This window comes from Lineus longissimus, chromosome 12, assembly GCF_910592395.1.
Source record: "Lineus longissimus chromosome 12, tnLinLong1.2, whole genome shotgun sequence".
Lineage (NCBI taxonomy): Eukaryota > Metazoa > Nemertea > Pilidiophora > Heteronemertea > Lineidae > Lineus > Lineus longissimus.
This window is the reverse complement of record NC_088319.1, coordinates 7,922,795-7,934,942: the sequence shown is the minus strand read 5'-3', so window position 1 is coordinate 7,934,942 and position 12,148 is coordinate 7,922,795. Positions and strand designations below refer to the sequence as shown.

Below are 12,148 nucleotides of genomic sequence, written 5' to 3'. Positions count from 1 at the left end.
CCATGGGTTCCATCCATGGATCATTGATGGGGATTTTCCATCAGCTATCCATGGATGGCCCATGGATGGAACGTTCATGATTATCTTTAATCAGCTATCCATCAGTAGCTAGCTACTGATACTATTCGCTGTTGTTGTCTTTGTTCAGAAGGTCGAAACTTGATGTCAATGTGCTGAACAAGCTGCGGTCTTCTCTTGCACTTCCACGGCCTTGACCATATTGGCTGCTGCGGTCCTGTTGAGATGCATCATCCAGTGGTGCTGTCATCAGGCTGGACATTGATTGATACCCAGACTCTGATGAAGGAATCCCTTGAGCAGCAATTGGAAAATGTTGTCTCATGGGTCTAGGCCTATATGGCATTGGTTGCGCTGCAGGCATGGGAGGCAAGGCTGGTGGTGGGCAAACATTACCCATGTTACCTGTCAATGGAAAGGAATAATGGTCAGGTTGCCCCACTTGTGATTCCTATATAAGTACAATGTACCAAAGGGATGGAATTTATTTTAAGGGTAGAAACGTTTCCCAAGAAGGAATTTTCCGAAACTGAGTAGACCACACATTGGCACCATGGATATGATGCCCATGGAGATACATTCTATCCCCATGACTTCAAAGTTGCACCAACTCCATAAAGCTACACTTTTTTTAATAAGATGGATTTTGAATCTGTCAAATTCAAGAAATTTTTCTTGATGAACAATAAAAGAAATTCTATTTTGCCCAAGACCAAATTTTATATTAAAAAAACAAAAACAAGTCTGTTGTGCATGTTTTGAAAAAATTATATCCCTGCCTCACATAATTATGTTTCAGTCTGAAGGATACAAATGTTTACCCCCCCCCCCCCCCCCCCCCCCGAGATTGAGCCAGGTGAAAACTATTATTATCTTTGTTACAAAATGTTTTTTTCCGCCCCACCCACATGGGTTTTGGTTAATCCAACTTATCAAAAATGTATACAGAGAATTGAAGATATTTATACACTTACCAGGTGCATTGCCACAAAATCCCTTCATCATCTGCATCATTTTGAACTGCTGTTGAAATTCTTGCTCTCTTAATGCTTTCTCAGATTCAAGTTGTTGCCGTCTCACTTTTTGGCTCACCGTAGGGGAGTCTATACGATACCGCAGTGTCCGTCGTCCGTCGTCCGTCGTCGTCGTCGTCGTCGTCGTCCGTCGTATCCTAGTTCAAAAACAGTGGCACGTTTTTTAACCGCTAGGCCTATGAACTTAAAACTTTGTACACATGACCCCCTAGGTCAGATGACCCGTGACACTAAATTTCTGTCCGATCTGATTTTCTACTTGGCCACCAGGGGGCCAAATGTGGATATCTAAAAAGTGTGATATCTCGCTTATTAGTGACTTGTTTTCGATAAAACTTTTGTGGTAGGTACTCATAGCAAGGACACATCATATATCTTACGGGTTTTTAATTTGATCTACTTTTCAAGGTCGCAGAGGTCAAATGGCGTGAATTGGCCGTTTGAGTGTAACTATGGCACGTTTCTCAACCACCAAAGCTATGAGCTTGAAACTTGGTACATGTAACCCCCTATATCAGATAACCTCTGGTGCTGAATTTCAGCCTGATCTGATTCTTGACTTTGCCACCAGGGGGCCAAAACAGAAAAAGTAAGAAGTGCAATAGCCTGCTTATTAGCAAATTGTTTTGATGAAATTTTTATGGCAGGGACCCCTAGCAAGGTTACCTCAGATGTTGCACGATTTTTCGGATTTGACCTACTTTTTAAGGTCGCAGAGGTCAAATGGCGTAAATTTGCCGTTTGAGTGTAACTATGGCACGTTTCTCAACCGCAACAGTTATGAACTTGAAACTTTGAACAAATGACCCCCTAGGTCAGTTGACCTTTTACACTGAATTTTGGTTCGGTCTGATTATTGACTTGGCCACCAGAGGGCCCAAACTCAAAACTCAAAAAGTGTGATTTCTCGCTTATTACTGATTTGTTTTTGATAAAAGTTTCATGGTAGGTACTCCCAGCAAGGATACATCACATATCTTACGGGTTTTTGATTTGACCCACCTTTCAAGTTCACAGAGGTCAAAGTTGAAAACTTTACCGTTCTAGGTACGTTTTGTCGTTGTTCAATGTAAAGAGTTTTAATTTTGTGTAATGATGCATCTAAGAAGCCACTATTTGTATGCCAAGTTTCAGCCAGATCGGAATTCAAATATGGCCGAAATTGCATGTTTTGTGGGTTTTTCCTCGTATTGTGGCAATCCAAAGGTCGTGAGTTCAAACCCCGGTCAAGGACAGCCAAAAATATTTTTATTTTTCATCTTTTCCTTTTTTCTTTTCTGAGTTCTATCTTACATTTTCTTCATTTTTTTGATTTATTTGGTGCCATAGATTTAATTAGGCGGCCGTTTTTTGCCGATTGCTGTAGTGTAACGAGTGATGAAATTGTTATGGTCCGGTGGATGTGTCTACATCACATATCACCCTGGTTTGTTATTTGACCTACCTGTCAGGGTCACTGAGGTCAAAGTTAAAAATAATCACCATTGTCATGGAGTGGCACGTTTCTTCACTATCATTTTCACCTAGACTCTACAAGCTTGGAACCACAAGTCTCGGATTCACCACTTGGCCAGGGCCGGCTCTGAACTGGTCACAGATGCATGTATAAATTATGAGAGGCCTACATACTGTAGCACTTTCTGTAACTGTCTACTAACAATACTTACGGTGAGCACAATGGCCCCTGGCCGTTTCATTCTTCATTCTCACGGAACTCTTTTTGGGCCTGGTCTTGCCTCTTGTAGAAATCTTGCAAAATTTCAGCAAGGTCTTGACCAAATTTACGTTTCCTTTTTCGTCTTGAAAAGTCTGAAACAAAATACTACATGTAAGCTTGGAGGAACTTTTTAATTTCAAAAGGAGGTTTTGATAAGACTACAGTTAGGGGAGTATAAGCAAGGGACTACATGTCGTGTGGTTTCAGTTGCCACTGTTTCCTTGGTATAGTTGTTCAAACATTGGTATGTACACATGATATCGTCTATAAATATTCTGTGCCACACAGGAAAAAACATTTTTATTCCCCCATACAGGGTGACCCAAAATGATAGCAACCCATAAAATGCCTGTCGTTTCTACAACTGATAATGGCTTGTGATTCTTTTGCAAAGTTATTAACAAGTTGATAACAAGTCAGTCCTGTAAGTTTGGGTTCTGCCCAGTCCATATTTGATCACCTTTTCAAAATTGACATGAATTAAGATTTCTTGCCGGTTTATGATTCACCAATTAGGCCCATTTTCTTCTTCCATGTTAAGAGCACAAAGTGATTTTTGGGGCCCAAGATACCAGATACCATCTGACGCCAAGAAATTGCAGCTAATCGAAGACCCAGTAATCACAAAGGAAGTCAGAATTCATGTCAGTTTTGAAAAGGCAACAACTGAAAATATGGACCACAAAACCCAACTGGATTAACAATTCCTGAGATAGCTATCTAAGGAGTATGTCCCCATTCAAAAATGAACCCAACAGAGCCCCCTCAAGACATGGTAAAAGTGATACCAACCATTAACGGACGTCTTCATAGCAACATTGTCTTCTTCAGCAGTACTTGTCCCAGGAATAGGTTCTGATGGCAGTGATGCTTTTGTGGTCGATTTTGGTGATTTTGCAGATCCCACACTTGCCGTTGAAGCATTTGACAGGCTGGAAGCAGGCCTCCCAGTGTCCAAATCCAGAAATGAGTCCTCCTGCACGGACCCTGAAATATGAAGTTTTAGTGCAGCTACGGTACTGAATGCATGAATGAAAGAAATAGCTGTGGTCCTATTGACAAACCCACTAAAGAAAAAAGAGTTGATTAGCGTCCTCTTTTCCAGATGGGTGGGGAGGCCTTTTATTATTATTTTTTTAGTTCATTTGACTGAAAATATTTGTAAAAATAAAATAAAGATATTTTTTAATAGAAAATAAATGCATTATAAATGTACAAAAATATTGTTGGGTCTTCAGCTCAGGATGCCAGGGGACGCTAATCTAATATATTTTTTTTACTTGGCCTGTACATTTATATTTACATCTTGTGGTCTCCAAAGGGAATTCATGGAATTAGTCTGTGTGGTGTGGTGGAATGAGACTTGACCCATTATCATTCATCCATGTTGCCCTATCCAAGATTAAAATTTTTAAACCAACCCATATCATAAGACCAGATTTTGTAGGACAGTCCTGGACAGTTAAGAATTTTTGACATTATTTGTCCAAGGCTCTGAGGATCGTTTAATCGCCTTTAGCTATTGTGTGATCAAGTGTTGTGACTTAACTTGAACGGGGGGAGGGGGTCAGGCTCATCCTGTCGTCAAGTTGACTGACGTAGTTGTGGGGGGGGGGGGGGGGGGGGGGGGGCAGGCTCCGGACACAACCTACCTGTAGAAACATCAGCAAATCCATCTCCATCTGACTCTGAACCACCCTCTTGACCGTCTTGCTCACGCTCTCCATTTCCCCAACCGGTAGCAGGCCTGGGCATGGACAGGGTATCAACAAGTGAGCCAGGGTTGTGAATGGGCCTGTTTCCTAACACTTCTGTTAAGATCTCCCACTCTTCTTCCTGAAGACCCCCGTATCGCCCCCCAGAGGTCCCAGACTTCGCCATATTGTCCCTGGCTTTCGTCCACTTGGCGCGCAGACCCTTAATCTTGCTACGGCACTGCGCTCCCGTCCTGTTGTAGCCATTTCTATTTAGTCGAGCAGCCACCTGATCGTAAACTGGCGTGTTGTGGTGCACACCAGTCAGTTGGCCCTCAACATCCTCATCACGCCAGATCTGCAGGAGCAGCAGCCTCTCTGGAATACCCCAAGTTTCACCTCTCGCCGCCATTACACCAAATTAGGGCCTAAATACTTCAAAATAAGTGGTAGAAATGACAAAATTTTCAACACGTTTTCTCCATACGCTAAAACGGAAATAGAGGTGACATTAGCTACTGCGCCTGCGCGGCTTGATGAGTCATCCACCTTGTTGCGGAATAAACTAATAAAGAGGTCACACTACAATTCTATTGCGGCGTAGCTGTATCGCTTTGGTTGAAGCGCATCGATGTCGATACAAATCACCGGTTTCGCTGGAGCGGTATAAAGGTAATTTATACCGAATCAAGTGTGACGCACCGAAGTGGAATAGCGCCTTATTAGACCATATCCACAACTCCGTGGATATGGTCTATTGTTTTTACTGAGCCGATCGGCAGGACCCGAGGGATGTGGTTTTCGACACGTATCTCCGAAACTGCCGCACGGAACGACCTGAAATTTGGTTAGGTTACGTTTCATAACCTGCTAACGAACAACGTGTACTTTATTTTTGCAGCCGTTGCTTACTTTTTTAGTTTTCGGGTGATTTTTGATGAAAATCGCCGGTTCTGAACCGTTCCGGTAATAGCACTGCCTCCCGCGTTTTTACCGATTAGGCAAGTTGCTCAACGTTGATCTGTCCTGACCTGAACAGGTGGGAGGATACCCGCTACATGGAAGAGCCAACAGACATTTCGTCTACGCATTCTAGACTGGGTGAGTGTGAATTTTTCGTGATTGTAATCGCCCTCAAATTTGTGTTGAAACACTGCATCAGACAAAATTAACTCATCAGAGGTCAAGAAAAGGATCTTAAGAATATATATTCGCTGTTAGCTTGGGTGATTATAGGGAGCACGTCCATCTTTTGAGGCAAACCAGGGCCGTATTTAACTTTTTTGTCCAGGGGGGCAGTGGGATAGATCGCCGAAGGCGATCTGCATGCGCCGCAGGCGCATCCGAACGGGGGGGGGGGGTCTGGGGGCCCTCCCCCGGAAAAATTTGAAAATAAAAGGTCTGAAATGGCATTTTCCTGGCATTTGGAAGTGTGAATCAACAGTACTTTTACTCTAAAAAAGGACCACTTTTATGAGAAAGAATACTAGGGATTTTACTATATGACTTGTATGAAACTCCTCTGTCAGAATAGAAGACTAGGGTCAGGGCACTGGACTGGTCAGATTATAAGGGTTGCACCTGAGTTGATAACATCTGCTATCCATATGCTGCTATCATGCTGGTAAAGCTATGGCTAAGATTAGTTTGTCTTTTTATTGCTGTCTGAAAATTTTTTTTTCAACATTTATTCCACAGGGGGGGCAGCTGCCCCCCCTGCCCCCCCTCTAAATACGGCCCTGCAAACTTGTCATCCGAAAGTTTCCAGATCCCCGCAATGGCGGATATACATTCATCAAAAAAATTACGAATTCGGGCAAGTTTCATCAAACTGTGCGCCTTAAACACCTAAGAATGTCTCAAAATCACCCAGACTCTACACATGAGATATACCTTCACTGAAAATAATTGCTGAAACCTCGCTTAACGTGTCGCGAGTGCTGAAAGCAACAGTTTTGGAGATCGTTTTTCTGTACATCCTGCTCACTCCTGTAGAAATGTACAGTAAAGCACGTATACACGTGCAGTGTAAATGGACACACGAATGTACACACCTTCTGAAAATATTGTCAGCAAAGGTGATAAGTGTTTGTTCTGAATTATGACAATGAAATTCATAGACTATTAGCAGGTAGTCAGAGTCTGTTGGTCTGAATAATGAATGATAAAACTTCTGGTGAAGTTAAAATATTTCCTCGCTCTGTTTTACAGCCTGACGGGGATGATCAGCATCTGTTCTGTTCTGCGACCGCATCAGTCACGGATATAGGAGCCTTGACCACGAGGAGCTGATGAGGCAAAGTCGTATAACTGTCTTAACCTTGACATCGGTGCAGTGCTGAATTTGCCGTCCGAAGACAAACCAGTATAATATTCCAGCCGTATTTCGCTCTTTTTCACTGTAATACTTTTACTTCAAAAAGACTGAATAAATAAACCTACTGTGGCAGTTAGTTTAAAAAGATATTATTGCATGTTACGTTTTTACTCTTAGTGCTGATAGGTCATACCCCTTGGGCCTGGCCGTAACCTTGCATACTGGTTGTCTCGATGCCGTATGCTATGACCATGTATATATCTACTGGACTGGTTTGTTGCACCATGTCGAAGGAATTTTATGTAGAGATAAAGACACTTCCTTCGCATCACAATCTACACCTCAAAAGAATGGTTGTAAAAATCCTTTGCCATGATTCCCGGTTGCCCCTATGTTGTGACCATGCATGCATCAATGGCCTGGGATGTTGCAACCTACACTTCAAAGGAATGCGAAGTCTAAATCACATTTATTTTTTGTCCCCAGGTTGTGACTTTCCTAACAGCAATTGCAGACCATATCCCTGGTGATAGTGTTTTGTCATCTTAAAAATGAGCACCAGGACAAAGCACCAAAAACCTGCCACTTAAGATCAGATCAGAAGTTACCTACGTGGTGCCAGTACCCACAAGTGCATGATTGACACCTAGATCATTTGAAGAAAAAACTGGCAGCAGAACCATGTGTGCATGGAGGGAGGTATTATAATATAAATACTGTGGAGACGCAATGTATTATTGGTCGTCCCAACATTGGGAGCTTTCATCCCCGATGGCCAACTGGTTTTACCTCACTCGACCAGAAAACTCATCAAAAGATACGAAAGATGTTGAGATTCAGATTACATTTGCTTGTTGTCTGCTGGATTCTGACCATCCATATGCTGAGTTGTTGCAGTCCCAGAACCATCGCTAATACTAGTATTTATGATGCACCTACTGTCACAACCTAATTCAGCTGGTTATTCAGGGTTATTTGCCTCTGATTTATCTGGTTATACCTGGTGCAAACCTAATTTCTCAACATGACAAAATACTTTCACCAGGGATATGGTCTGCAATTTGCTGTTAGGCGAATTGCCCAATACTAGTTCCAGTTTCGATTCGGTATAAACCCCCAGTGTGAACGCGGCTTATGCTATGCAAAAACAGAGCTACTCGAAACTGTTCATTTTGGTCTGCAAGCTTGGCTACAACACTATAGTTCATCCACATCTGCTTCCAAAGCTTCCAGTTTTCTACAACACTGCCCTCATCCAACACAAGATTTGATGGAGGGGCAATCCCTGTCAAGGGTAACGGCGTAACAACAGCCGCAGCAGCAACAACTGGCTCGGGATCTCCTTCAGGCATCTTTCAACTTTGGGCGGAAGTACACTACACACGTACACTACACGTGCAAACGACGACTCGACGAAATCACCGGCAAGGCGACGTCAAAGTTCACGATATTTTACGCTTTCTCAAGCGGGTTCATACATATCATAGGCATCAAAAGGACGTATAGACATTGTTCTTTCTCTTATATCGCTGTCACCATGTTTCATGATGCTTATTGAGGTGGAATGAGTGAATGAAAACGAGAGCGTAACAAAATACAACTTTCTATTTGTACGCCATGTAATGTACAACGGGTTTGTATAAGACGCGAACCGAACTAAGAACCGGACCGGTAACCGGGAAACCGTAAAAGGGGTGTGGCACATATTGTTACAGTGGGGACTATGAATCCCCGACACACCGGACACCCGTCCATCACCAACCTGGAAGGGAAGGAGGGCCAGGAGACACGGCGGAAACCCCAGAGAAAAAAGAAACAAGGATAATAAGGACTGGATTAAAACCATCATAATATAATCTGATAATATACAACAATTTTATATATATATATACCACAGCTACGCAGCAGGGTGAACGTTTTCTTTTTGGGTCACGTGACCAGAAGCCCCGGAAGATACTGGAGCTTTATTTAATTTGAGAAGTGGATAAAAACCACACACAAAGATAAAAAACGGGGAGAAAATGAAAAAGGAGCGATCTCACCCGCGTCCAGAGACTATCTTCGACCGAAAGGTGTCCCCGGAGGTCCTTCTTAAACCCGAAACGGCTCTAATCTAGCTGAATTTACGGGAGAAACTCGGCGAATTGTGCAACAAAGCGCCGAAGAGTAATGGCGGCTTTCACCAGAGGCTGTATTGGGGCGCCGCCTAGGTGTAGCTACGTGAACTAGCTGATAATTTTTTCTTTATAAATAGATTAATTTTCTTCTCGGGTGTGTCCGATAAGAGTGCACAGTCTGACCAAGGTAGAGTATGAACGACATAAAATTGCCTACTGGCGATGGTAGTCGGTCGGGAATGGCACTTGTCGTGAGCGATCGCGCTCATTTTGGTTATATAGAGTCGAGTTGACCGTTCGGATGAACTTAGAACGACATTTCGGGAAGCCGCGATGATAAGTTGTCATTCAACTCGCGATATAGCCTACTCTCGATGATAGTCGGTCGGCGATCGCGCTCGTCGTGACCGATCACGCTTATTTTGGTTATACGGATTAGAGATGACCTTTCGGGCAAATTGAGACCTAAATTTCGAGATTCCGTGACGATTAGCTGTCATTCAGCTGGCGATATAGCCTACTGGCGATAATAGTCGGTCGGGGATGGCACTCGTCAGAACCAATCGTGCTCATTTTGGTTATATAGAGTCGAGATGATCGTTCGGATGAATTTAGAGCGTCATTTCGAGAAGCCGCGACGATAAGTTGTCGATCAACTAGCGATATAGCCTACTGGCGATGATAGTCGGTTAGCGATGGTACTCGTCGCGACCGATTGGGCTTATTTCGGTAATACAGAGTCGAGATGACCTTTCGGGACAAATTGAGACCGATATTTCGAGAAGCCAGGACGATTAAGTGTCATTCGACTAGCGATAGCCTATTGGCGATGATAGTCGATCCGTGATCGCGCTCTTCGTGACTGATCATGCTCATTATGGTTATTCAGAGTCGAGATGACCTTTCGGACAAATTGAGACCAAAATTTCGAGATTTCATTACGATAAGCTGTCATTCGACTAGTGATATAGCCTTCTGGTGATGATTGCTGGTCGCCAATGGCGCTCGTTGCGACCGATCGCGCTCATTTTGGTTATACAGAGTCGAGATGACCGTCCGGATAAATTAAGACCATCACTTTGAGAAGCCGCGATAATGAGTTGTCATTCAACTAGCGATGATAGTTGGTTAGCGATGGTACTCGTCGCGACCGATCGCGCTCATTTCGGTCATACAGGGTCGAGATGATCTCTTGGACAAATTGAGACCAATATTTCGAGAAGTCGCGACGAAGAAGTGTCATTTGCCTAGCGATATAGCCTACTGGCGATGAAAGTTGGTTAGCGATGGTACTCGTCGCGACCGATCGCGCTCATTTCGGTTATACAGAGTCGAGATGACCTTTCGGACAAATTGAGACCTAAATTTCGAGATTCCGTGACGATTAGCTGTCATTCAGCTGGCGATATAGCCTACTGGCGATGATAGTCGGTCGGGGATGGCACTCGTCAGGACCAATCGTGCTCATTTTGGTTATACAGAATCGAGATGACCGTTCGGATAAATTTAGATCGTCAATTCGAGAAGCCGCGATGATAAGTTGTCATTCAACTAGCGATATAGACTACTGGCGATGATAATCGGTCGGCGATGGCGCTTGTCGCTACCGATCGCGCTCATTTTGGTTATACAGAGTCGAGATGACCTTTTGGAAAAATTGAGACCGTTATTTCGAGAAGCCGTGACGATAAAGTGTCAGTCGACTAGCGATGTAGCCTACTGGCGATGATGGTCAGTCGGCGATAGCGCTCGTTGTGATGGCCCTGTCACACTATTGCGTATCGTACTAGCGTACGACAGCGTATGAAAAATATAACTCATACGCTGACATACGCTAGGGGTACGTTAGGCATAGGTTGTATACGTTGCAAGCACGGTCGCATACGGTTGCATACGCTGTCATACGGCGAGGCAGACAATTTTTTTAAAGCATGCTTAAAAATGTGGCGCGTATTTGGACGTACGGTTTATACGCTAAGCATACGCTACGCATACGATCTGAATACGCGAGAGTTATGCTAGAGGTACGTTACTCATAGGTCGAGTACGCTGGTCATACGCTAGACATACGTTGGCATGAAGGTGTACCGTACAGCTAGCGTATTGACAGCGCATGAGTAACGTACATCTAACGTATGTGTGACGTTTCTGCAACGTATATAGACATCTTGGCGTACGCCTGACGATTGAGTAACGTATTTAACGTACAACTAGCGTATATGGCGTATGGCCAGCGTATCACCAGCGTATTGCTAGCGTTTTGAGAAAATGTATTTATAGGCTCCCATTTTGAGATATTCTTCAGTTCTTCGTGGACATCTGACGAGAGGGTGGAGGTAGCTCTTCTTCAACATCAGTATGATCTGATCGATTTGGTTGTTCACCACATCCGATATTTAAGAATATAAAGAAGGAAGAGAAAAAGAAGAAGACGTGAAGTCTGGGTGAGACCATGTATCGGAAGGCGACGGCAGTTTGGCCTCTATGACCAGCTCTGGTGAAGGTCCGAAACGAGGACCAAAGATCCTTCAAGAACTTCATGCGGATGCCCCCCTCCCCCGATATGTTCGATGAGCTGCTAGCCAGAGTGGGGCCCAGGATCACCAAACCACACACCTGGTACAGGGAGCCCCTGGAGCCTGGCCTGAAGCTCGCACTGACTTTGCGTCACCTTGCCTCTGGGAGCACGTATTCAACCATGAAGTACGGATGGAGGGTACCCCACAACACCCAGCCACTCGTCGTCAGTGAGGTCTGCCAAGCCATCATCGATGAGTACATGCCCGAGGTGATGACCTGTCCCACCACTCCTGAGGGATGGCGTGCCATATCTGACAAGTTCCTTCAGAAGTGGAACTTCCCCCATACATGTGGTGCACTAGATGGGAAGCACATTGCCTGCAAGTGTCCTCCAAAGAGTGTTTCCCTATACTTTAACTACAAGGGATTTTACTCTTTTGTATTCATGGCCCTTGTAGACGCGGAGTACAAGTTCATCTGGGCAGACCTCGGTGGTACAGGATCAGCATCAGACGCACAGATCTACAATAACTCTGAAATCAAGGAATTTGCTGAAGACCTGTACCATCGGATTCCCTGCCCCAGATCCTTTACCCAATGACTACCAGGATGATGATGGGGTATTCTTGCCTTTTCCTCGGCCTCGGGTAGACGATGTCTTCTTCTTTGGAGGCATGTTGACAGTTTGACGTCTACTGCAATAATGCTCCAATGTGGAAAGGCCGCCGTTT

General features: G+C 44.1%; 2 protein-coding genes across 2 annotated transcripts; one reads left to right on the top strand and one right to left on the bottom strand.

The window, feature by feature from the left end:
- Positions 1-2,015: 2,015 nt before the first annotated feature.
- LOC135497052 (uncharacterized) lies at positions 2,016-5,079 on the bottom strand. The gene is made up of 3 exons (XM_064786718.1): positions 4,422-5,079; positions 3,562-3,756; positions 2,016-2,861 (listed from the first exon to the last, which is right to left on the bottom strand). The coding sequence occupies exons 1-3, from the start codon at positions 4,873-4,875 to the stop codon at positions 2,746-2,748; spliced, it is 765 nt and encodes a 254-aa protein (XP_064642788.1). The 5' UTR covers positions 4,876-5,079; the 3' UTR covers positions 2,016-2,745.
- A 6,381-nt stretch (positions 5,080-11,460) lies between these two features.
- On the top strand, positions 11,461-12,018 carry LOC135496509 (uncharacterized). The gene has a single exon (XM_064785869.1). It carries the CDS (start codon positions 11,461-11,463, stop codon positions 12,016-12,018), a length of 558 nt encoding a protein of 185 aa, XP_064641939.1.
- Positions 12,019-12,148: the final 130 nt, after the last annotated feature.

Bases quoted from the DNA above. Each gene is read 5' to 3' on its own strand.
- LOC135496509 (XM_064785869.1), top strand. From the start codon at position 11,461: ATGTTCGATGAGCTGCTAGCCAGAGTGGGGCCCAGGATCACCAAACCA.
- LOC135497052 (XM_064786718.1), bottom strand. From the start codon at position 4,875: ATGGCGGCGAGAGGTGAAACTTGGGGTATTCCAGAGAGGCTGCTGCTC. The intron at 3,757-4,421 runs GTAGGTTGTGTC...TTCATATTTCAG, and splicing joins ATTTGCTGATGTTTCTACAG to GGTCCGTGCAGGAGGACTCA. The intron at 2,862-3,561 runs GTTGGTATCACT...ATTTTGTTTCAG, and splicing joins TATGAAGACGTCCGTTAATG to ACTTTTCAAGACGAAAAAGG.